This window comes from Suncus etruscus, chromosome 15 (assembly GCF_024139225.1).
Source record: "Suncus etruscus isolate mSunEtr1 chromosome 15, mSunEtr1.pri.cur, whole genome shotgun sequence".
Taxonomy (NCBI): domain Eukaryota; kingdom Metazoa; phylum Chordata; class Mammalia; order Eulipotyphla; family Soricidae; genus Suncus; species Suncus etruscus.
The window spans coordinates 52458837-52483448 of NC_064862.1; the positions used below are offsets into that span (position 1 = coordinate 52458837).

General features: G+C 54.0%; 1 protein-coding gene across 1 annotated transcript; it reads left to right on the plus strand.

The window, feature by feature from the left end:
• Positions 1–946: 946 nt before the first annotated feature.
• DNAJB12 (DnaJ heat shock protein family (Hsp40) member B12) lies at positions 947–17515 on the plus strand. The gene is made up of 9 exons (XM_049789186.1): positions 947–1174; positions 8602–8776; positions 9690–9835; positions 11138–11323; positions 11406–11485; positions 13175–13284; positions 15622–15794; positions 16041–16188; positions 16794–17515. The coding sequence occupies exons 1-8, from the start codon at positions 1042–1044 to the stop codon at positions 16160–16162; spliced, it is 1125 nt and encodes a 374-aa protein (XP_049645143.1). The 5' UTR covers positions 947–1041; the 3' UTR covers positions 16163–16188; positions 16794–17515.
• Positions 17516–24612: the final 7097 nt, after the last annotated feature.

The following is a 24612-nucleotide window of genomic DNA, read 5'->3' on the forward strand; positions in this document are numbered from 1 at the left end:
TTTTCTTTCACACATCACATATATTTCATCAGCAAAAGCATTGTCTTCAAAATCTATCTAGAATCTGAATTTCTCACCACCTCTAATATCTGGTGCAAGCTATGCATTCTCCCAGCTAGCTAAGCAACAGCGGCCGGACTGACTTCTCGGAGCCTCTTACCAAATACTATTTACCAGGGGCTCAAGATTCTCATCAAACGAAGAAACTACCTGTGGGCCCTTGGTAACCTTGACAAGATTTTCATTGGAGTATTAGGTACAGAAGGGATTGAAGAAGTGACTTATCTCCAATGCAAAGATTTGCATTGATTCCATGCATTGGTGGTATAGTGGTGAGCATAGCTGCCTTTCAAGATTTGCACTGATTCCCAATTTGGCACATAGTAGGCCCTTACTATCTAGCGAATAAAGAAGTGACTTTTCTCTCCAATGCAAAAACCTGCAAGTATTCCCGGTTTGGCAAGCAGTGGTCATTCCTTATTCTTCATTCTTATTATCCTTATTTTTATTATTAGTAGTAGTGTTAGTATTATTAGTATTATTATTGGTTTTTGGGTCACACCCGGCAGTGCTCAGGGGTTATTCCTAGCTCCATGCTCAGAAATCACTCCTGGAAAGCTCGGGGAACCATATGGGATGCCAGGATTCGAACCACCGACCTTCTGCATGCAAGGCAAACGCTTTACCTCCATGCTATCTCTCCGGCCCTATTATCCTTATTCTTCATTATTCTTATTATTATCATTATTCTTCTTATTCCCCATTCCTTCGGCATGAAGAAGTGCCCATCCTCTCCAATGCCAAGCTCGGCAACCAAAAACCCTGCAAGCGTCCTCCCCTTCAAGGCCCCAGAAATGTCCAATGTAGCCCGCCCGTCTCTACGGAGACATACGGTAGCGCTTCCGCCTTCGCTCCCCGGCGGGGCGGGGCGGGGCCTGACGTCATCAGCGTGCGCTCGGCGGCCCCGCGACGCGCCGGTGGCTGGCGCAGCCCTTCGCTCGCCCGGCCTCCCCCTCCTTGGTTCCGCGTTCTGGTTCCGCCATGGAATCCAACAAGGATGAAGCCGAGCGCTGTTTGAGCATCGCCCTCAAGGCCATCCAGAGCAACCAGCCCGACCGAGCGCTCCGCTTCCTGGAGAAGGCCCTGAAGCTGTACCCGACGCCGCGCGTTCGCGGTGAGCGTGAAGCGCCCGCGAGTCCGAGGCGGGGACCTTGCGAGTGCTGCGGGGGGACGAGGGGAACGGACCGACGGGAGCAGTTAGCGGGGGGAGGGGTGGCGGCGCGCCACGGCGCCTGCGCAGTGCGGCGCGCGGGGGCTGCTGGGAGGTGTGGCAAGGCCGGACAGGCCGGGTCGGGTCGGGCCGGGCCGGGCCACGGGGCTTCCGCCGCCCCCTGTCATGGGCATCTTCCCAGCTGGGACGTCCCGGGCGCTTTCCGGCCGATTGGCCGGCAGCAACAGCGAACAGCTTCTCCCAAGAGGCCCTTCGAGCCCCCCGACTCTGAGCCAGTTGCCGGCCTGCAACTAGGCTGTTTGGGATGAATAAACACACACAACTTTGCTTTGGGGGGAGAAGGAGCCCCCCCCAAGATGTTTCGAAAGAGACTTGGAAGGGACCTCTAGCTAGGTGGTCGTCTCCTTGTTAGTTTTTCTCGGCCCAGAGGGTCCTGTTTTCACCCTGTGTCCACCCTGTCCAGGGTACCCCGAGAGATCCCCAACCCTCAGATCCCCTATGGCTTGACCAGAGTGGGAGAGTGCTCTGCTGAGAACGTTGCACGGCCCCCGTGGGAGAAAGGAAGCACCTAGGTGGTCTGCACGGGCACCCCACCCCTGTGAGAAATCCGAGAAAGGGGACACCCCGTGCAGAGAAGAAGTGTGTGCGGGGTCCCCAGGAGAGGTTGTTGGATAGAGGGCGCCGTCTGGCTTGTGCTTAAGGGGGCATCCGGTGGAAGGTGACAGCGGGTGGGGCAATTAGAGCTTGCCTGCCTCCTACCCACTTTTAGGGGAGCATGTCCGGGCCTTCCTGGGGCTCAGACCCAGGGAATTTGCTTAGGCGAAAGAGATGACAGCGGCAAACTTCTGGAATTTAGTCTTATTGCGAGAGAATGAGCCTCTTTCTTCCCACGAACCTCACAAATTGACATTGTGCTGACAAGTGATTCAGGGTTAGTCCAGGCCTGGTGACAGTTGAGCAAATCAGGTCACTGTCACTTTTTTGGGGGGGGGGGAGGTTGGTTTGGGGGACACACTTGGTGGTGCTCAGAGCTTAATCCTGGCAGGGCTCAGGGATGCTAGGGATCCAACTCCAGCTGGCCAGATGCTTGGCAAGCGCCCTCCCTGATGGACTATGCTCAGGCCCTGAACGCTGCTTTTGTTGCTTAATCTCATCTGATGTTATGACCCGTGACACTCGGGAGACAGTGGCACTAGAGAGATCTTCCTTGCTGGCCAAAAGCAAACTGCCCCGCAGGAAAACATGATGGCAGCAAAATTGCCCATCACTGTAGATTCTGGGACTTACAATGAGCCTGAAAACCCAGTGCTTGCCCTGGTCAGGATCTCCTGGTGAGCAAGTGAGGCAGGAGCAAGCACTGGTAGTCAGGTGTGAGGATTACCTTCCCCAGTGCAGGGAGACCTGGAGGCCTGCACGAATGTTGCAAAATTTGTTGGTAGTGATGGTGGTTTGGGCCACACCCAGCAATGCTCAGGGGTTACTCCTGGTTCTGTGCTCAGAAATCACTCCTGGCTGGCTCCGGGGGCCCTGTGGGATGTGAGGGATGGAACTTGGGTTAGCCACTTGTGAGGTACATGCCCTACCTGCTGTGCTATCCCTCTGGCACAATGTTGCAAGATTTGTTCATGGTGTTGGAGCCATCAGAGCACAGAGGTGAAAGTAGGTGACCAAAATTGTTGGAGTCACTTCCTGCCTAGCCAGGTGGGCCACTTCAGCTGTTATTGAGAAAGAATAAACATTTGACAAGATTAAGACGAGGACATTGGGGGGAGGGCCATGTAACTCAGGCCCATACCCAGAGGTGTTCAGGTCTTATTTCTGGCTATGTGCTCGGGGACCCTACAGTGCCAAGGACTCAGTGGGGGACAGCAGTATGCAAGCCCACACCTTAAGCCCTGGATTCTGGTCCCCCCAAATTCCCTGATTTTTTTTTCCCCAGGCAGTGCTAGGAGATCAGACTAGTCCTACATAGAATAAACCCTTTGATCTGTCCCCAGGTTTAAGGACACTTCTTTGCCTTTATTTATTGTTTAGGTAACATAGTTACACTGGTGTTAAAAGGTAACAGATTTGAGGTACAAAGTTACTGCAGCTTCACCACCCTCTGCTACAATGCTCAACACCCCGTACTCAGGACTCACTCTTCCTTCCCAGCCTCTAAGGGGCCTGTCTGTCCTCCCAGAGTTGAGGGGGGGGGGGGGCGGCTGCTGAGCTAGCTCAGTAGATTGGGTCACCAGCTTGTGGTTCAGGATACCCACTTCGATCAGTAGCACCACATAGTCTCTGAGCACTCAAGCTGGAGAAGCTCCTGAGCGCCACCAGATGTGACCCAAAAGCAACTAAAAGCCACAACAGTTGAGAGAGAAAGAGGACAGAGAAAATGAGAATCTCTAGCGCTACATGATTCCCCCTAGCACCAAGCTGGGGATAGCTCCTGAGAATCACTAGGAGTGAGTCAGAACAAGAAGAGAGGGCGAGAAGATAGAAGAGGGGGAGTAGAGAGACCCCCAGATGGGAGCAGCTGCATTGACTAGAGTTTATCTGACGCGAGAACCTCACTACCTCACTGGCGAGGAGTCCTGAGGGGTCCTGATGGGAAATGGGCACAAAGAAGCCAAGACTGCCACACGAGAGGGGGGGTAGTCCCAGAACCTGTTGGAGCTTCTCGGAATTGGGTCCACACTCAGCTAAGAGCCACATCTGCCCTCAGCCTTGAAGGGCGGCAGCCAGGGTACTGTGGACTGCCCTGCCGAACTCCTTTGTGGAGTAGGAAGGAACCAAAAGTTGTGCCAGGGTCAGCGGCAATCACAGGCCCTGAGTAGGGGTCATGGTAGTGTGGGGCCAGCCTGCCCCTGCCAACTGCTCTCCAGAGGCAGCCTCCTGATCATTGACCTGCCCTGAGGCTACAGGGAGGGAAAGTTCTGAGTTTCCCTGGCAAGCTAATGAGTACCTGTGTGGGCCTCCATTTCCCCAGCACCAAAGGGAAGCTTAGCCTGGAAGATCTCACTGCTCATGCTGAAGTGACTGGCTCTGGGGGCCAAGCAGGGGATGGCAGGGGAGAACAGGGCACTGACAGGGCCCAGGCAGGGTTATGTGTCCAAGTTAGTCACACTCAGCCCTTCTGTGCACCCCATTTCCCTGCATACTTGCCCTTCAGAGCCACCCCATGAGAGCAGGTCCTGTCTTCCCTGGGTACTTGACAAGACAGACTAACCATCTTCCAGGCTCGTTTCCTACTTAGTCTTCTCTTTATGACTTGATTTGAGAACCATAGATCTGTAGACAGAGGTTGGGAGCAAACCATCAGAATTCATACCTATTGGTTGATAGCACTGGGCTGAGTCCTTTATCCACTACGTCCTTTCCAGTTTTATGAGAAAAAAAAATTTTTTTTTCTTTTTGTGGTTTTTGGGTCATACCCGGCAGTGCTCAGGGATTATTCCTGGCTCCAGGCTCAGAAATTGCTCCTGGCAGGCACGGGGGACCATATGGGGCGCCGGGATTCGAACCGATGACCTCCTGCATGAAAGGCAAACACCTTACCTCCATGCTATCTCTCCGGCCCCGGGTTTTGTTTTATTAATAAAAGAAGTAATGTATTACTACTGCTGCTGCTGCTGCTGCTGCTACAAATACTCAGCAGGGAAGTGACTGGGCCACACCTGGTACTTTCCCAGAGGTTATTGCTAATTCTGCTCTGGCAGTGCCGGGGGGTGGGGGGGGGTGTTTGTCTGTATTTGGTTCCAGGGAAACCTCTATAGCTCATGCAAGGCAAGTGCCTTCCTTCTCTTCAGCGCCACCTCTCAGCCCCAAGAATCTGCTCTCACAGAGAAGCTAAGTGGCCTTGACTGAGTTAACCAGTGCTTGACAAGGTTGAACCCACTTGGTCTGACTTTCCCTCTGCTTCTGAGGAGGGCGATCCCCAGGGGAACTTGTACCTCTGCTTCAGGGCCCTCCCTCCAGCACCTCAGCTCTGTTTCTCCCAGTTTCTCTTTTTTATAAATGTCTCCGTTCCTTATTTGGCAGGGCCAGAGCTAGGACTTGAGCCCAAGCGGTCCCTCTCTGCTGACAGGGGGTCGGGTGGCAGGCAGCCTCCTCTCTGGGGCTAGCAGGTGGGTGCCCAGGAGCAACCCAATCTCCCACAGCCAAATCCCTCATCACCAGCTCAAGCAGAAACCATCCTACTTGAGGAATATAGAAGGCAGGAACCTTCCATATGGCTGGAAGCACATTAGTTCGTCTCTGGGCTCTAGTTTGCAGTGCATTGAAATGAGAGAAGCTGGCTCCATGGAAATACCCCATAAGGCTTCTGGAATCTTCCCTAAGAGCTCCTTAAGAGTCACTTCGTCTGGCTCCTGGCAGATTCTCCAGAGGAGAAGGCAGCAGCCCCTTGACTGGTTGAGCGGCTTCTGGTTCCTTCTCTGTTGGTTTCTTTCTTGGCCTTGTTCTTTGATACCTGGCATGGACCTGGAGTTTGAAAGTGAGCCCAGGTATAGGCTTTTCCCTCTTGAATGTCTCCCTCGTGCCAGCCAGTGCTGGTACCTCACATCATCTCCTACCCTCCACACACCATCCTTGGAGGGACACTGAGGCTGGGGGTCTTTTATAGGCCACCCAATCTGCCACGAGTGGCTGAGTTGAACTTTGAAACCTGGAGGCTAGAGAAATAATAGTACAAGGACTGGAGTGATTGCACTGCAATAGGGCATTTGCCTTGCACACAGCTGACCCAGGACAGACCTGTGTTTGATCCCTGGCATCCCACATGGTCCCCCGAGCCTGCCAGGAACAACTTCTGAGTGCAGAACCAGGATAACCCCTGAGCGCCACCAGATATGGCCCAAAAATTAAAAAAAGAAAAAAAGAAATAATAGTACAGAGGGGAAAGTGGATGGCTCTGAACCCTGGCACCACATATGTTCATGGGTACCTTCAGGAGCAATCCCTGAGCACTACTGCTGGTGGTTAGAAAGGAGAGATTTGAAATCTGGATCTTCCTGCCTATAACTTGTACAGTTGGGACGACTACCCCAAGAGACTCCCCTGCCTGATGCGTGTGTTCCAGGGTATAAGAGCCTAGCTCACTGTGGAGGACAATTAGCAAAGTTCAGAGCACGGGCCCAGCTACTGGCTCTTAGGCGCTGCCACCTTAACCAGAATCCAGGAGCAGGTTGACCCTCACACAGCCCCTTGCTGGTGAGGGGGTGTTAAGAAGCCCCACAGACCGGACCTTCAGAATGGTGGCAGAACTGGCCCGCCAAGCTCTCCTCCCTCTTCTCTCCCTCTGCCATCTCAGTTGAACCTTCTGTGTTTGACACAGCAGATGGCAGTGGCTTAAGGTGCCGTGGCCCAAGTGGTTCCTAGACCTCTCTTTGCTCCTGATGGCCTCACTCGCCTGAGCCTTACACCCCTGGCCAGACTAAGCTGTGCCATGCTAGTGTTTGCCTCTCACACCTGCAGGTGCCCGGCATGTGTGAAGAGAACAGCGAACTGTCACTTCACTGTCCTCCCCCATTCCAAATGTTGCTTCCCAAAACATTACACCCAGGACAGTAAACAGGCCTGGGTGACACCTGCCAGAGGTGGGCTTGGCCTCAGTTACAGCTCAGTGCTAGGGAAGATGCTTCATGTGTACGGCCCAGATCTCAGTCATGGCACCAGACAAATGTAGAGAATTGTGTCTTACCTCATGGCACCAAGGGCCTGGACTCGGATGACCAGTGCCCTCTTGAAAGTGAAAGGCAACACCCCAAAAGGATCCTGAACTTTGAAGTAGAGTATTTGACATTGCCCAGTCTTTGAAAACAAACGTGTCATATGCCTCGCAGATGCTTATACTTGTCTCAATACTTCCCTGGAACTCTGGGCAAGGCTATTGCTCCCCATCGCCACATCCCAGGGAAGTGAAGCCCTTCAGGACATGGTCCTGCCTATTCCCAGCTGAGCCAAACTTTTCTGCCCAGCCAAGTTCCCACACAAGCTCCCACCCTCTTGTCACTCAGTGGGAAATATCTGTTGAACACTCCTTCAAAATGTCAGAATGAGGAGTGGGCAACATCTAGCCCAATAAGGCCCTAGAAATTGTGGTCCAGGCATGGTGAAAACAGATAAGCACAGATACATCTTGTTTCATCGGGAACCCATGACCCACCTCTCTTATGTGGTTCCACAATCAATGCTGCAAAGACTCAAATCCCCCATCCTGGTCTAAAAAGCAAGTTTCTCAGTGCTGAGTGTGTGGCTTGCTGTGGTCCGCAGGATATTCCAGAGGGGTTGGGGGGGATGCAGGTAAAAAAAAAATCACATAAATTGGGCCAAAGTTGGAAAGAAATTGAAAAATGTCGGTCTGAAAGTTTTTTGGGGGAGGAGTTGGTTTCTGTGCCACACCAGGCAGCACTCGGGTCACTGCTGGCTCTGCACTTGGGAATCCTGGCTGGCTCAGAACCATGTCATATGCCAAGAATCGAACCTAGGTCAGCCACATGCAAGCCCTCCCCACTGTGCTATCACTCTGACCCTTGAAGTATGCTTATTTCTGAAGGGGTAACAGCCAGCTGACTCCTAAATCTGCACTTTGCACCCTGTTGCTTAGGGTGCTGAGGATGCTGGAGTGCTGGGAATGGGATCCAGGTCTGGTGTGTGCAAAGCAAGTGCTCTACCCTCTCTTTCTAGCCCCCTAATCGGTTATTTGTTTGTTTGTAAGTGCTTAGCTCTTACTCTTGGCTCTGCACTCAGATCACTCATGGTGGGCTCTAGGGACCATATGAGATGCTGGGAATCAAACCCAGGTTGCCTGCATGCCAGTCAGGTGCCCTCCCCACAGTGTTATTGCTTAGGCCCCTAAAGACATTTTCATGATGATTTCACTTTTGGGGGAAATGGCCTCCCAAGCATCTCTCAGAGGTGGGGTGCAAGGTCCCCACCAGCGAGACTCAGCCAATTGGACCTTGAAAGTAGCACCAGAACACTGCAGTATCTGGGAGCTTCATGGCACCCCAGTGCTGCTGAGGACCTCAGGATGCCCCAGCAAACCTCAGAGTACCAGGTGGTATCAGGAACCAAACCTAGATAACTGCTATATCGTCTACAGCTCCTTATGCTTAATTTTATTTTATTTTTGTTTTTGAGCCACACCTGGTAGCCCTCGGGTTATTCCTGGCTCTGCCCTCAGAAATCACTCCTGGCAGGCTCAAAGGACTGGATGGGCTGCCAGGGATTGAACCTGGGTCGGTCACATGCAAAGCAAACACCTTACCCACAGTGCTGCTGCCTCGGCCCTAAGTAGGTGGTAGCTTTGCTAGAGAAATAAGCAGGTTGGGATGCAAGGAGAGGGCCCAGCCAGTCCTGAATGGTTTCTTTGCCTTGCACAGCCCTGATCGAGTCCCTCAACCAGAAAAGCTCGTCTGCAGGTGACCGAGCCCAGCCCTCAGAGAACACCCGCACTACCCACAGGAAAGCAGGCAACACCCCTGCGGCCAATGGTGATGCCGGAGGAGGAGAGGGCACCAAGGGCTACACTTCAGAGCAAGTGGAGGCTGTGAAAAGGTAAGGGGATGGGATGGGGCCTCCTTGAATACCTGAAGGCTTCCTCAACGCTGGGCCACGACTGCTTTGGCCACTTCCTGGGGTCCACACAGTATGTATGTCCCTCCACACAGTTCCTAACCCACCCCTTCCACACAAAGATGAAGCAGGGACCCACCCCACATCTGGGATCTTCCTCACCCCCATTTCCAACTAAAGCCCATTGAAGCCAGCCCAAGTTGGGCCAGCCCACATGACTGGGCAGACTCAAGTTTTCCCACGGAGGCACACTTTCTCAGATCAGAAAGGGTTTTGGACCAGACAAACACTGATAGGCAACCTTACAGGTGATGGGAAAGTGGATTGTCAGTTGAGAATTAGAGTTTCCAGGGGCCTGGAGATAGACACTGATGGGGAGAACCAAGATCACTTTGGGGTTCTGGTATGGAATAAGCAAACAAGTCACTTAGGCCTTGAAATGACCCACTCAGGGGGCCGGAGAGATAGCATGGAGGTAAGGCGTTTGCCTTGCATGCAGAAGGACAGTGGTTTGAATCCCGGCATCCCATATGGTTCCCCGAGCCTGCCAGGAGCAATTTCTGAGTGTAGAGCCAGGAGTAACCTCTGAGGGCTGCTGGGTGTGACCCAAAAAACGAAAGAAAAAAAAAAAAAAGAAAAGGAAAGAAATTACTCAGAGAAAACAACAGCCACACGTCTGCACTCGGACCTGGGTCCCTGACCCCAACCTGGAGTCCCTCAGGGTTCCTAGTGAGAATGGACAGAAATAAACAGCAGTGGCCCCTCCCCAGTCCTGAGTTTCATTACCACCACTCAGCACCTTGTCCCTAGAGGTTTGGACAGGCCAATTGCATGCCCAGGCTGTGCCCAGTGCTGTGCCTTGCTGCATGACCCTTGCCCACTTCTCTCCCCCCAGGGTGAAGCAGTGCAAAGATTACTACGAGATCCTGGGGGTGAGCCGGACAGCGTCTGACGAGGATCTGAAGAAGGCCTATCGCAAACTTGCCCTCAAGTTTCACCCAGATAAGAACCATGCACCTGGAGCCACAGAGGCTTTTAAGGGTGAGGCAAGCCTCTGTCCACTGCAGTGGCTGCAGAGAGCACGGTGCATGTTTGTGGACCCAGGCCCCCCATTCGAGGCTCAGGGGCCACTGCCTAGAAAGCCCGAGTACTCAGAGCACACTTGCCTTCCCGTGCTCCCTGTTCCCCAGGTTCCAGGAGAGAGGCATAAAGGAGAGCCAGAGTGGTCACAGCCACAGTCATGGCAGTCATTGTTTCTCCAGTGCCAGCCTTGGCCTCCATCTTCCCCAGCGACGCTCAGGCCAGATGTGGCCCTGGGCCCTCTGCACAGTGGGAAGAGAAGCAGGTATAGGCGCTGAACTGTCGCCCTATCCGATTCTCTGCTTAAGGGAAGGAAGGATTGAGAGTAAGAACCGGGTGGAGAGAGGGTGATGGGAAAGGGGCTGGCCTTGCACACAGCTGATGCAGGTTCGTCCACCAAGTGGCTTTGAGCTCAAGAATAAGCACCACTGCTGCTGCTGGGCATGACCCCAACTCTTTCCCCAGCCCCTCAAAAAAGACAACCAAGGAGGGCCTTTGTGCAACAGAAGGCAGCTCAGGGTTCAGCAAAGGAACAGCAGCTGTGATAAGACCCCTAGTGGCAGAGAGGGTTTTCACCCAAGGTACCTATAGCACCAGAGACCAGGGGAGTCGGTTGAGGTATGGGACCTTAACCAGAGGAACCGTCCCCAGAATGGGATTGGCCCTTCCGATGGTCCCTCTCCAAGTTGCACTCAGACTATAAACCCTTTCCAGGGTGCCGGGGCAGCAGAAGTGACCATCAACCATCTGCTCTGAGCACTGCCAGGTGTGGCTGATGCTCAGGGATCACTTTCAGTGATGCCAGGGACTGAACCTCGGTCAGCCGTATTCAAGGCCAGTGGTTGGCCCCTGTGTCATCTCTGGCCATTCAAAAACCCCAATTTATAAATCATAAAACCCCTCCTGGGGATATAGTCCAGGGGTCCAGGCACCTGCAGGTGTTTCTGGCACCCCATCTCTGGTGCCCCCCAGACCTGCCCAAGTAGCACCACACCCTCAGGTACCAGCACTGAGCCACCAGTCATGATGGCCAAGGCTGGCAGAGAGTGGCCAGAAAGGAAAAGACCTGCATGCCAGCCCGGCAAACGGGGCTGGACTTGCACCCAAGGTACTCTCCTGCCCTCATTCGCCCGGTTATCCCTACTCTCATGCTGCCCAAGGATCTCTATTGCTCGGATACCTTCGAGAAGAAAGTTCTGTTCCCCCATGACGTTTCCGGCTCCCCCTGCACCCTCCCACCTGACCTCTCCACCTTCTTTCTAGCCATCGGCATGGCCTACGCCGTGCTCAGCAACCCCGAGAAAAGGAAACAGTACGACCAGTTCGGGGATGACAAGGGCCAGGCGGCCCGACATAGCCACGGCCCCGGGGACTTCCACCGGGGCTTTGAGGCCGACATCTCTCCTGAAGACCTCTTCAACATGTTCTTTGGGGGCAGTTTTCCATCCAGTGAGTGCCCCCCACACCCTCGCTGGGCCAGCCTCTCCCTTCATCTGCTGCCCCTCTCCTGATCTGGCCCTCCCACCCGCAGGTAATGTCCACGTCTATAGCAACGGGCGCATGCGCTACACCTACCAACAGAGACAAGACCGCAGGGACAACCAAGGCGATGTGAGTCATGGAGTCATGGAGGGAGGGGGGGTATGGCTACTGGACTGGTCCAGCAGCCTGGGCAGTCAGTGCGCCAGAGTAGCCTCTATAATCTGCTTGACCCTTGCCTTTTTGTGGAGTGACACCAGAGGGCGCCACAGTCCATACTGCAAGGCATGGTGACCTACATTTCTACTGGAAAATGTAAGGCAGAAACTTCTAGAGAACCTAGAATGTGAATGAGTTTCTGGGCTCTTGGATACTATCAGTGTCATTGCCCTAAAATTAGGAAGGTATGGGCCAGAGCGATGGCGCAGCGGTAGTGCATTTGCACTGCACGCGACTGACCCAGGACAGACCGTTTGATCCCCCAGCATCGCATATGGTCCCCCGAGTCTAGAGCGATTTCTGAGTGCATAGCCAGGAGTAACCCCTGAATGCCACCAAGTGTGGCCCAAAAAAAACAAAAAAAGAAAGAAATAGGAAGGTAAACTTGATGTAAAATATAGAGAGAGAGGGACTTTATTGATGCTGCTGCTTTTGGCTTTGGAGCATTAAAAAATAATTGAGAAATAGGGGCCCATAGCACAGCTCGGGGTCGACCCTGGTTTAATCCCTGCATCCCATATGCGCCCCCCAAACACCACCAGGAATGTCCCCTGAGAGCAGAGTCAGGAGTAACCCTTGAGCACCACCAGGTGCTGCCCAAAACAAAAGCAAAACTAAACGTATAGAAAAAAAAAAACCAATAGCACTGTAGATAGGGCTTTTGCCTTGTACGCAGTCGATCCCCAGCATTCCATATGGTCCCCCAAGCCTGCCAGGAATAATTTCTTAGTGCAGGGCCAGGAGTAACCCCTGAGCACTGCCCAAAAAAAACAAAACAAAAAAAAAAGCCATAGAAATGCTAAAATAATTTCATCTTACATGCTGTAAAGAACAGCAGTAAGAGCCAGAGAAATAGGACAGCAGGGAGGGTGTTTTGTGTTTTATGTTATTGATCCAGCTTTGATCCAAGCAACCCCTATGGTCACCAGCGCCTGCCAGAAGTAGACTCAGTTAAATACTGACACAGTTGAGTGTATTTAACATACAGAAGTGGGGGGTGGGGGGGGGGGTCGGTGTTTGGGATTTGATCAGAAAGACATCCTTAACCCTACAGAGGGCCCTTTTTTTTTTTTTTTTTTTAATTTCCTTGGATTTTTTTTAGTTTGTTTTTTTGGTGGGGGGTTTTGGTTTTTGGCTTTTGGGCCATGCCCAGCAATTCTCAGGGTTACTTTTGGTTTTATACTCAGGAATCGCTCCTGGCAGTGCTCAGGGACACCTTCTGGGATGCTGGGATTGAACCCAGGTCACCCTTGTACTGGTCAAGCTCCCAGAATGTTTTACTTCACCCAATGATAAATTGATTTTTATTTCAAATCTTTTTTATCTGGCATTTTAAAAACTGTACAGTTCAGACCTGGAAAGGGGGTTATGGTGAAAGTTTCCCTGAGTCCTGCCTCTTTTACCCACCCTGCTAGTTTTTGCACAAGTCAGTGTGTGGGCCCGCCTTGCTCTTGTTCTTGGCACTAGGTGCAGCCTAGCTTGTATGGCCCATAGAGATCTTACAGTGGGGGCTTTCGGAAGGACAGGGGTGTTGGGTGGCAGCTGCCTCTGTTCCCCATCCTCATTAGGTCTAGTTTGGTGACTCTTGTCTCTTCCCTTTAGGGAGGCCTGGGGGTGTTTGTCCAGCTGATGCCTATCCTCATCCTCATCCTCGTGTCCGCCCTCAGCCAACTCATGGTCTCCAGTCCACCCTACAGTCTGAGCCCCAGACCGTGAGTATTGGGCCCTGGAGGCTGCCAAAGGGACCAGCAGGGGGCGATAGCTCCTAGGAGCCTGACAGAATTTCCTATGGGGGCCAGCAGGGGGCGCTGGCTCCTCAGCCGGGCAGAAAACACAATTTCCCAATTGAATGGAGATGTCTGATCTTTTTAGGTTCACGGTCCCCTTAGAAAGCGCAGTTAAGGGGCCGGGCGGTGGCGCTAAAGGTGAGGTGCCTGCCTTGCCTGTGCTAGCCTTGGACGGACCGAGGTTCGATCCCCCGGTGTCCCATATGGTCCCCCAAGCCAGGAGCAACTTCTGAGCACATAGCCAGGAGTAACCCCTGAGCGTCACCGGGTGTGGCCCAAAAACCAAAAAAAAAAAAAAGAAAGCGCAGTTAAAAAATTAGGTTTATGGGGCCAGAGAGATGGCATGGAGGTAAGGCGTTTGCCTTGTGTGCAGAAGGTCGGTGGTTCGAATCCTGGCATCCCATATGGTCCCCTGAGCCTGCCAGGAGCGATTTCTGAGCAGAGAGCCAGGAGTAACCCCTGAGTGCTGCCAGGTATGACCCAAAAACCAAAAAAAAAAAAAAAATTTGGTCTAAGGGCTGGAGAAATAGCATGGAGGTAGGGTGTTTGCCTTGCATGCAGAAAGACAATGGTTCAAATCCTGGCATCCCATATGGTCCCCCAAGCCTGCCAGGAGCGATTTCTGAGCGTAGAGCCAGGAGTAACCCCTGAGTGCTGCCGGGTGTGACTCAAAAACAAAAAAATTTAGATCTAGGGCTGGAGCGGTGGCTCAGAGCATGAGGCTTGCGCACGATAGCCTAGGATGGACAGTAGTTCAATTCCCCCCCCCTCCCTGGTGTCCCATATGGTCCCCCAAGCCAGGGACGATTTCTGAGCGCATAGCCAGGAGTAACCCCTGAGCGTTACCGGATGTGGCCCAAAAACAAAAATTTAGGTCTGGTAGTAGTACAACAGGAATGGTGTTTGCCTTGCACATGGCTGACCCAGATTTGATCCCTAGCATCCCATGTGGTTCTCCCCTCCTCTGCCTCCCCTCCCTCCTCCACCCCCCGCACCAGTGTAACAGGAGTAATTCCTTAGTACAGAGCCAGGAGTAAACCCTGAGCACCACCGGGTGTGGCCCCCACCCACAAAATTAAAAATCTAGGTCTGAGTCAGAGAGAACAGGGGTCCGGACACTGTCCTTGCTCAACCCAGCTTCCAAACCCCAGGAGCACAGAGTCAGGAGTAAGCCCTGAGACACAATTGGGTGTGGTCCCAAAACAGCACAAATCTCAGTTCCATCTCATAGGACACAAAATACTTCTGTGAGTGCAGCCCCCAACCCCACTTCTTGCCCATTGCTTGCTGTTGTGACTGGTGTTCCCAGGCCATGGAAGAGCAGGGCCCACTCTCAGTGCTCTCGGCTCTAGTTCTGGACTAGCTATGACATTGCTCTGACCGTGACTTTTCTAACCCGGGAGATAGAAATAACTATGTTCTGCTGCTTCCTGAGCGTGTCTGAGGGACACAAGGTCTCATTCATGTCTAGCCCAACTTGTTAAGCCACTGTGATCTCAGCCACCAGTCATGAGCTTTGACTTAAGCCTTTTCATTTTATAAGGGTTCCTGAGCTCTGATTTTTTTTTTCTCCAGCCCCTGAAACTCTTCAATTCCCAGTGGGAGCCCAAAGTAGTAGATGCCCAGTGGGGGTTGCCTGGTTCCCCCCCAGTCTGCAGGGGGCAGAGTTGGCCCATAGGAGGAAGCTCTTTCCTCTCCACAGCACTCAACACCTACAGCCTACAAGACCCCAATAGAAAAGGGGCTTTGAGGGGCCGGAGCGATAGTACAGTGGACAGGGCATTTGCCTTGCACACGGCTGATCTGGTTTCGATCCCCAGCATCTCATATGGTCCTCTGAGCCTGCCAGGAGTAATTACTGAGTGCAGAGCCAGGAGTAATCCCTGAACACTGCCAGGTGTTGCCCAAAAACAAACAAAAAATAATAATAAAATGGGGGGCTCTGAGGGGGGAAGGACGTAACTCCTGAGATTTGTTCCTTAGTCTCTTCAATGTACCTCAGGAGCTCTTGGCTGTACAGACAGGCTTAGAGGACAGATAAAGAAGTGGGGTACAGGGAGCTCAGTTCATCAGAGGCAAAGCCGAGACCTACTCTGGCTTCCCAGAAAGAGGCTTCTCCCAGTGCCACCCCCAGATCAGCAGTGAATAAACAGCCAGGGGCCAGGCTTACGGCAGTCTAGACCTGAGCAGACCCTCTAGTTGGGAACCCCTCAGTTCCCAGGGTGCCGAAGCCCACCCTGTGCCTGCTCTGTGCCCGGCCAGGTCGGTGGGCCACATCCACAAACGTGTCACGGACCACCTGGCTGTCAGCTACTACGTGGCCGAAACATTCTCCAGCGAGTACTCAGGCGCCAGCCTCAAGACAGTGGAGCGGAACGTGGAGGACGATTATATCGCCAATCTGCGTAACAACTGCTGGAAGGAGAAGCAACAGAGTGAGTGGAGGGTTGGGCAGGGGCCACAGCCGCCACCCTTGCCTGGGGCCTACACAGAATGTCATCCGGTTGCATCAGCTCCTGGAGGGACAGTCGTGGAGGTGGACAGGATGGTCTGGGCAGCCCAGCAGCTTCTCGCCTCGGCTGGCATGGACACTCTTGGGGAAGGAGTGGCCAAGCGAGCCGGCTGTGCGGGGCTCTGTGGCTCCACAGCCTCAGCCGCCCCATTGCATGGTTGCTTTGCAGAGGAAGGGCTGCTGTACCGGGCCCGCTACTTCGGCAACTCAGACATGTACCATAAGGCGCAGAAGATGAGCACGCCCAGCTGTAACCGGCTCTCCGAGGTGCAAGCCTCACTGCACGGCTAGGCCCAGGCCGCCGCAGGCACAACCAGGTCCGAGGATGGGCCAGGCACCTCGGGGGACCCCACCCACCCATCCACCCATTGCAGTCTCCCCCTGCTTCCGCGTGAGCCTTCCCCCATGCCCCAGTGTGTGTAATGTTGAAACCACCGTGGAGCACAGAGGCCTGGCAGCCCCCAACCTGTCCCAAATTAGGGTGTTGGGGCAAGAGCCCTTATATTTCTCTCCCAGGCAGGAGGAGGTGGAGCCTGAGGGTCAGGAGGTACCCCACATGTTCCCCCCCACATCCTGCAGTACCTGGCCTATGCAGAGGAAGTAGGGAGGGAAAGTGGGTTGGGCCAAGCTGGGGCTGACCCTTCAACTCACACTCATAGATGTGGGGACCAGTAATTGCCAGAGGGGCTCTTGGGGGTGCCTTGCAGTGAAGTGAAGTGAAGTCTCTTTGAGTCCCTCAGCCCCTCCCTTTGCTGGTACCTTCATCTGGGACCCAGCCACAGTCTGCTGTGCCCTAATGCTGTTTTCTAGGGAGAGGGAGAGTGGGACTCCCACCCCGCAGGGGGAGGTTTGCAGGGGACTATGGAGACACCAGGCATGTGACAGCTGAGCTAACTATGCTCCCTCTCACCCCCACCCCCAGACTCTGAATCCCTGGAGAATTATTGGTGACATGCACTGAGCCAAGGTGATGGACCGTATATTTAAGGAAAAGACTTTAAACGAAAACCTATTTAAGCAGAATTGGAGGCCTCTCGCCGCCCAGCTCCCCTCCTCTCTCACCCCATACTCGCAGACCCACCATCTAACCCACTGACCCACTGACTGTCCGCCCTTCCCTCCATTCGTCTTCCCTCCCTCCCAGGCTGGCGGAGGCGCTACTTGGCTCCTAGGATACCGAAACCATGGCAACCAGAGAACCTGAAACTGCGAAGGGCTGCAGTGGGGAAGGGACGCCCACTGCCTTCAGCCCCATCCCCCTGCCAGGAGCAACCTTGTCCCTGCCCTAGGGGGTCCTTAGAATGTACCGCAGCAGCGTGTGTATATGTCTATATATCTATATGTACATAGCACATGAGAGAATCTATATTGAGAGTCTACCTTGGAAGGGGCCAGGGATCTGGTGACGTCCTTCCACTGATGCCGTCCACAGGCTCAAGAGAAGGCACTTGTGAAAGTGGGGTGTCCCGGCCCAGCCCCACAGGGCAGCACAATCATGACACAAGAAATCTGCAGAGTTCCCAGGGGACTGCCAGCTTTGTGGTCCAGCTGTTGTGAGCAGGGTGGGGTGAGGGGTCACCTCGAGTCCAGCTGGAGGCCCCCAGTCGGGCCTGCAGGGTGTCACCTCTCAAGGTCTGGCTGGGCAGAGGGCCCCAATACCCCCAGAAGAGTGTCGAGGGGTCTGAGGTCACCTCACCACCTTCCCTGTCGGCCCAGCGTGGGTTCTGCCTTCAAGGGGGTCTGAACTATCACCATCTAGTTTCCCCCCAAGTCAGGTGCAAAGGACCCCATAAGATTCTGCAAGTCAGCCAGAGGGTGCTGGGACCTCTGTGGGACGCTTGCCCCAAGGAGCCTGTGTCACCCCCTGCTGCCCTGTGTGTGGACAGGTACCCCAGACCTGGCCTTGCCTCCAAACATGGCTGCCGGGGCTGGGCGGATGGTCTGTGCTGGTACCGGTGGGTGCTGGGCTCTGAACGCTGCTGTTTCCCTCTGCCCTGGTGTCTGAGCCACCTTCCAAAGCCTTACTTCCCCACGCTGCCAGCTAGGGGCGCAGCCTTCCTGTCTCGGGTTTTTTTCTGGGAAAAAGTCCCCACCACAGAGAGTCCTGCTTGGAAATGAGCTTGGTAAGAAAGTTTGAGCCCAGTGGTGGCAACTAGGCTCTGCCCTAGGCTGAAGCAGCCTCCGGCACACAGAGACTGAACTGGGCACTGAAAGCATTTGGTGGGTGGGTGGGTGGGAGGTGGGACCCTGCCCAACCACCACCCCGGCTGTGTGGTCCCCGCCCATGTCCTGGACGGGCTGAGCCACGTGCAATAAGAACAGATCCAAAAGGATCCCTGAGAAGCTGTATTTCTGGAATTAGAATTCTGAAATTGTACATCTATAAATATATGTTTATTATGTGATTGGCTGTACTGGTCTGCATGAGTGGGAGGCTGGGGTGCGTCTGCTGCAGTTTTCGGTTTAGTGACAGGCCTAGCCCCCCTCACCCTGAAAGGCAGGTCACAGCTGACTGGAGGGGCTCAGGACTGCAGCCTTTGCTAATGTGTGAATATGCATGCACAAGTCCATGTGTGTGCCAGTTGTGCATCATTGGCAGACATGCATGTACAATGTGTGTGCGGCCAGGTTCATGCCCTGTCCCTACACATCTTCCCCTGAGAATCCCATCGGATCTGTGAGCAAAACAGCGTTTTGAGCCTTCCCCACTCCCCAGCTCTGCTCTCCTCAGCACTCCGGAGCAAAGCCCGCCTCCGCAGCTGCAGCCTTGCCCCTTTGCCTGGGAAACTTAACGCTCCGAGCCCAGAGCATCTGCCCGAGCCTCCTGGAGACAGGCCCGGCCCTGACTGGCAGCCCGCGGCCCCTCCCGCCACGCTCCAGCCAAAGGCAGCAGGCTGCCCGGTGGTGCCACCGCTGCCCGGGAGCTCATTGGCTGCCCCGCCGGGGTCACCGCGGCTGCCCTGGCTGATCTGCGAGCCGCCACTTGTTAGCCACAGCAGGCAGGCGCGGTGCCAGCCACCCCCACTTATACCCAGCCCCCAGTCCTCGGCCGCCAGAGGGGCGGGCCAGGCCCAGTGTTTGCAGCCAAGAGCCTGGGACCAGGCGCCCCACCCATTGTCAGGTGGCAAACAGACCCAGGCGGAGTCTTCCAAGGTGGAAGCAGCCCCGCCCTGGCCACCCGGCCCAGGGGCACCCCGGGAGTCATAGGTGAACAGAATAAGGACACAGTGCTGTGGCAACTCCTAATTCCAGTCGGATGCTACACTCGGAGGGAAAGGCAGCCAGTTTCCCGGAGCAGGATCTGTGCGCTGGGACCCCCAGGGTCTATACAGGCCGCAGCGTATTCTGCAAATATTTGCTGAACCTCCAGGAAATCAAATCCAATTGTGCCGCGAAGATTGGCAGAAAGTTGCTCTGCGTCCAAGCAGGGCTTAGGCCCTGGAGGGAGAGGCTGAAGTGAGGGGCATGGGCCGGGGGTGCAGCCCCCTGTGCAGGCAGAGGCAGAAGCACCCACACTGCAGGGCAGTGAGGCTCATCGTCCCATGTCCGGGTGGACACCACATTCCAGCTGTCCTGCGTGTCGGGCCAGTCGCCTCCTCTGGGTCCTCATCTTCCAAATGGTGCCAGGCGGCCACCCATATAGTGGAGTGACTGGGCAGTGAGGAGTCACCCCACAAACACCCCTCCACAGGGGCTGGTGATAAGTGGTGGCATTTGCCCTCAGTGCAGGGAAGTGAGAGCTCAAAAGTGGCAGATGAGCCGGCACCAGGGACCTCTGGGTCATGGAAAAGTGGGGGTCAGTGACCCCAACAATCAGGGAGTAGCGCAGAGGCACCCCACTTCTGACTATTTGGGGACTTGATAAGGAACCAGAGTCCGGGTGGAAGACACAGAACAGAAGAGAGAGAAGGGAGTGGGAAAACCCTGTGTGGGGAAGTCGGGGTGGGACCCCCATTCAGGGGACAATGTCTTTGCCCAGACCTTCACCTATAATGGTCACATTACCAGTCCCACCATGGCAGAGAAAGCCCTGAAACAATGAACTCAAGACCAGCAGTGCCCAAATACACTTCTTGTCCCCTGTCCCAAAATCTGGTCCTCAGACACCAGAACCTTGTAAGAAGAGGGGGTGTAGAGGCAGGGGCAGGAGGAGCAAAACTGAAGATCTCAGCTGTACTTGGGCCCCTCTGCATTCCCACAGTTCCACAGCCACAAGCAGAAAACACGGTCAGCACGTGACCAGACACTGCAGGACCCCATGCACCAGCCAACCTCAAGACCCCAAGACTCAGAGCTTTGGGATCAAAGCAATAGTACAGCAGGTTCAATACTCAGCATCCCATCAGGAGTAACCCCTGAACATTGCCAAGTGTGGCCCCAAAACAAACAACAAAATAGAGTCAGGGCTTTGCCTAGAAGGGGAGTAAGAAGTGGCTTACTCCCACTCCACCCTGACTAAAGTTTTTGGAAGGCTGCATATATACTACCTGGGGTGTCTGGGGTGTCCCTCAGAGCCCCCAGCAGAATTGCTGCTGCTCAGGGAACCCCACTCTCTTCACTGGATTTTGGGGACACACAGGAGATGCTGACAGTCCTCTCATGGTAGGATTGGGGAGACAGGGCATATGTGTTTTCTCTCCCTCCTGCTTGGTATTTTTAGCTTTTGTTTGGGGGCCACATCCAGCAGTACTCAGGGCTGACTCCCCGCTCTGTACTCAGGGATTACTCTTGGCAGACCTCGGGCAACCCTAGGGGATGTCAGAGATGGAACCTGGGTCAGCTATGTGCCAGGCAAGCACCCTCCTGGCTGCAGCATGGCTGGGGCCCATTGTTTTCTGTTCATCCCTCACCCACCCACCCAGTCAGGCCCTGCCTTTCTTGTCACAGCCTCCCCCACTTGTCATATCCTCCTCCAGTCCTCTGGAAAAGCTGTGCCAGGTACCCTGCAGCTTGCCTGGGTTTTGTTCCTAAGCATGGCTGGGCCTGCCCAGGAAAGCCTGTCCAGGCTCAGGACTATAGAGCCTCCAGCCAGATGCTGATGGAAGATGGAAGAAAGGGGTCCCCTTTGTACTGAGGTCACAAAGGCCACCCACTGAGGAGGTGTCTTGGGTCTGTCCCTCTTTGACCTACCCCTAGACAAATGTACAGGGTCCACCTGGACAGTTTGCAGCTGTAAGCACATGTGGGGAGCGCTGTGGGGGCGTAGGGTTTGGAGAGAGCATGAGGGGTTGGCAGACAAAGACAGCTTAGGGCAGTTTACACAGTTTGTATGCAAGATTCTTCCTGCGTCCCCAGTACCATCAGGCTCCTGGCACGGAGCCGGAGTAATTCTTGAGCACTGCCAGTGTGTCCCCCAAATAAATGACCCAGCTGATGGTATGGATGGAAGGAGGTGGTTTTGTGGGGGCAGATACCAGCGAACCTCCCCCTTCCCCAATCCTCCAGGCATAAAAGGCCCCAATTCTCCTCCTCCTGGATGAGGTGGGCAAATCAGCAATGAAAATTAGAGCCCGCTCAGGCCTGAGAGCTGGTAGGTCTTTTTGCCTGGCATGCACCCTACCTCCACACCACATAAAGGTCCTCAAGCCCCACAAGGAGTGATTCCTGAGCAAAGAGCCAGGAATGAGCCCTGAGCACAGCCTAGTGTGGCCTCAAAACCAAATAAATTTAAAATGTAAGAATCTTGGGACCGAAGTGATAGCACAGCAGGGAGGGTGTTTGCCTTGCACACGGTCGACCAAGAACCAACCTGGGTTTGATCCCCAGCATCCCCTGAGCTTGCTAAGAGTGATTCTTGAGAGCAGAGCCAGGAGTCACCCCTGAATGCCATTGGGTATGGCCCAAAAAGCAAAGAATTTTGAAATGTAAGAATCCATATTCTCCCTGCAGATCCCTTCTGAGCACTGCCCGGAGGGGCATGAGCCCCTATGGGTAGGAGGATGCAGGCCCCAGCTGGGTGGCATCATGGTTCCTCCTGGACTCAGACCCTGGGCTGCCCTTCAGCTACCCACTGCTATCCTGGTCATGGCCATGACCTGCCAAAGGCCAGCCCTGGCCCTGGGCACTGAGCGGGTAACCCACACCCTGAGTGACGGACGGATTTCCTCCCTCACCTCATAGCTGCATATGATAGGGGGCCCCACGCCCCAAGAGCTTCAGGCACCTCTCTTTAGGTTGATATAGACTTCATTTCCCACTGCCTCCGGACAGCTAGGACAGGACTTGGCTCAGCAGCAGAGCACAGGCCCTTTATGAGTGAGACCAAGGGTTTGAGTCTGTGACCACTGAATGTGCTTAAATGAAAGGACTTTAAAATGTTTTGTAAGGAAGCATTTTTGTTTGTATCATTTGCAATTTTTTCTTTCTTTCCTTCCTTCCTCCCTCCTTCCTTCCTTTTTGCATGTGGCCAACCCAGTTTCAATCCCTAGCATTGGTCTCCTGAGCCCCATCAGGAGTAATCCCTGAGTACAGAACCAGGAGCAATCCCTGAGCAGAGTCAGGTGTGGCCTGAAAACAAATAAAACAACAATAAATTACAGGTTTATTGACTTCCTTCTCTCCTCCCTCCTTCCTTCCTTCCTTCCTTCTTTCTTTTTTTCCTCCTTCCTTTTTTCCTTCTTTCCTCCCTCCCTCCCTCCCTCCCTCCCTCCCTTCCTTACTTCCTTACTTCCTTATCCAGGGGTGCCCCCAAGATTATCAGATGCAGAGGTTTAGGCCCAGAGATGAAGGCCCCAGTTCTAAAATGTGGGGACACCCTCTCCCAGGCTGCAGGAATTGGCTGGTCTGTAGACATGAGAGAAGGTGGGAGGCAATGTAAACCTGAGTCTAGTCTTTGAGCTGGAAAGAGTACAAAGAAGACTGTGTGAGAGATGCAGACACCCCCACAAGGGAGGGTTCTGGCACCAGGGGTTCCAGAACATAAGGGTTCTCTGTTCTGGCACCAAGGGTAGAAGACCCCAGGCACCAGAAAAAAGGGCTCACCATGCAGAGGGAGAACAATTTCTTTGTTGTTGTTTTGTTTGTTTGTTTGGTTTTTGGTTTTGGGGGCCATTCCCGGCGGCGCTCAGGGTTTACTCCTGGCTCTACACTCAGAAATTACTCCTGGCAGCCTTGGAGGACCAGATGGGATGCTGGGAATCGAACCCGGGTCCATCCCAGGTTGGCCATGTGCGAGTATACGCCCTACTGCTGTTCTATCACTCCACTACGAGAACAGTCATTTCAAATGGAACCATGTGATCACTCTATTTGCCTTTGTGTTGTAACAAACAATAAGAAATAATGTATTTGTGTCTGTATGGAGGCAGGCTAGGGTGGTGGGTGGAAGATCGGGGACACTGGGGGAGGGAAGGTCAGACTGGTATTGGAACATTGAATGCCTGATATCACTATATAAGAAAGGCCTTGGTAAATCACAGTATTGTAAGAAAATTAGGGGAAAAAAGAACGAAGAAGAGGGTGTAGACACACAGACACACACACCCCCAAGAGAGTTCTTAGACTGAGACTGTGTCCAGTGGTGCCAGGGGGAGGGGAGGGGAGGGAGCAGAGTACACCCCCCCCCCCATCCATAGCCTAACCCAATGTTTTGGTTTTGGGATCACATCCATCAGTGCTCAGGGTTCGCTCCTGACAGACTTGGGGAATCATGTGTGATGTCAGGGATGGTCCTGCCCTGCCCACTTCTCTTTTGTCTCTCTGTCTCTCTCTGTCTCTCTGTCTCTGTCTCTCTGTCTCTGTCTGTCTCTCTCTCTCTCCCTCCCTCCCTCCTTTCCTCCCTCCCTCCTTCTCATGGGAAGCCCCTGAGATAAAAAGCAAAAAACCCCAAGAAAGGCCCAAATCCCTTTGTCCTCATGCTGTGGAAAGACCACCATGGGGTCAGCTTAGGTAGGGCCATCAGGCCTGGAGCTAGATGAGGGTCCACTCTTAAGGTTCCCTGAGCCTCCTCCACCTGTCTGGGCTGAAATGAGTCACTTCCTCCCTCAGCAGGGCGGAAACTCCACAGCTAAAAATAGCAGTGCCCATGCTGGGGAGACCCAAGGAGCCTCTGGGGGACCAGGGAGTGGTCAACTCTGTGGGCTGCAGGGCCACTGTGGGCCCAGACTCAGGTCTGTGAGGAGCCCATGAGAAGAGGCAGGAGGTGCCTGCCAGTCATGGGCCCAGTAGGGCCTGACAGAGACAGCAGGTCTGGACAGCAGCCTGGATTTCCTCCCTGCACTCAGGAGAGTCACATCCCAAAAACTGCCTTAACCCCACTTAGGACCCCACTTAGGGCCCCATTTCCCCTTCAGCCCAAGCTAAGGCCCCACAGTAGACCAGCCAGCCATAGAAGACAAGGAAGTGACACTGGTGATTACCTCTGGCTCTGAGGAGACCACTCGAGAAAAGGCAGGAACTACTGAGGCAGGAAGCAGGTCTCTCATTGCCTCAGTTTCCTCACCAATAGAGCAAACATGTTCTTCCAACCAAAGTTTGAGGAATGAGGACCCTGAGGATTTCTGTAGTGTTTCTGCCTCAAGAAACACTATATAGGGGCTGGAGAGATAACACAGCGGTAGGGCATTTGCCTTGCACGCAGCCAATTCAAGGACCGAGGATAGTTTGAATCCAGGCATCCCATATGGTCCCCCGTGCCTGCCAGGAGCGATTTCTGAGTGCAGAGCCAGGAGTAATCCCTGAGTGCCGCTGAGTGAGACCCAAAAACCAATATAAAAAGAAACACTACATAGTATCCTACATAG

What these genes read in the sequence shown, in the direction of transcription:
- DNAJB12 (XM_049789186.1), top strand. Translation starts at nt 1,042, where the DNA reads ATGGAATCCAACAAGGATGAAGCCGAGCGCTGTTTGAGCATCGCCCTC. An exon ending in CCCGACGCCGCGCGTTCGCG is followed by an intron (nt 1,175 to 8,601) that starts GTGAGCGTGAAG and finishes TGCCTTGCACAG; the next exon opens with CCCTGATCGAGTCCCTCAAC. An exon ending in TACAGTCTGAGCCCCAGACC is followed by an intron (nt 13,285 to 15,621) that starts GTGAGTATTGGG and finishes GTGCCCGGCCAG; the next exon opens with GTCGGTGGGCCACATCCACA.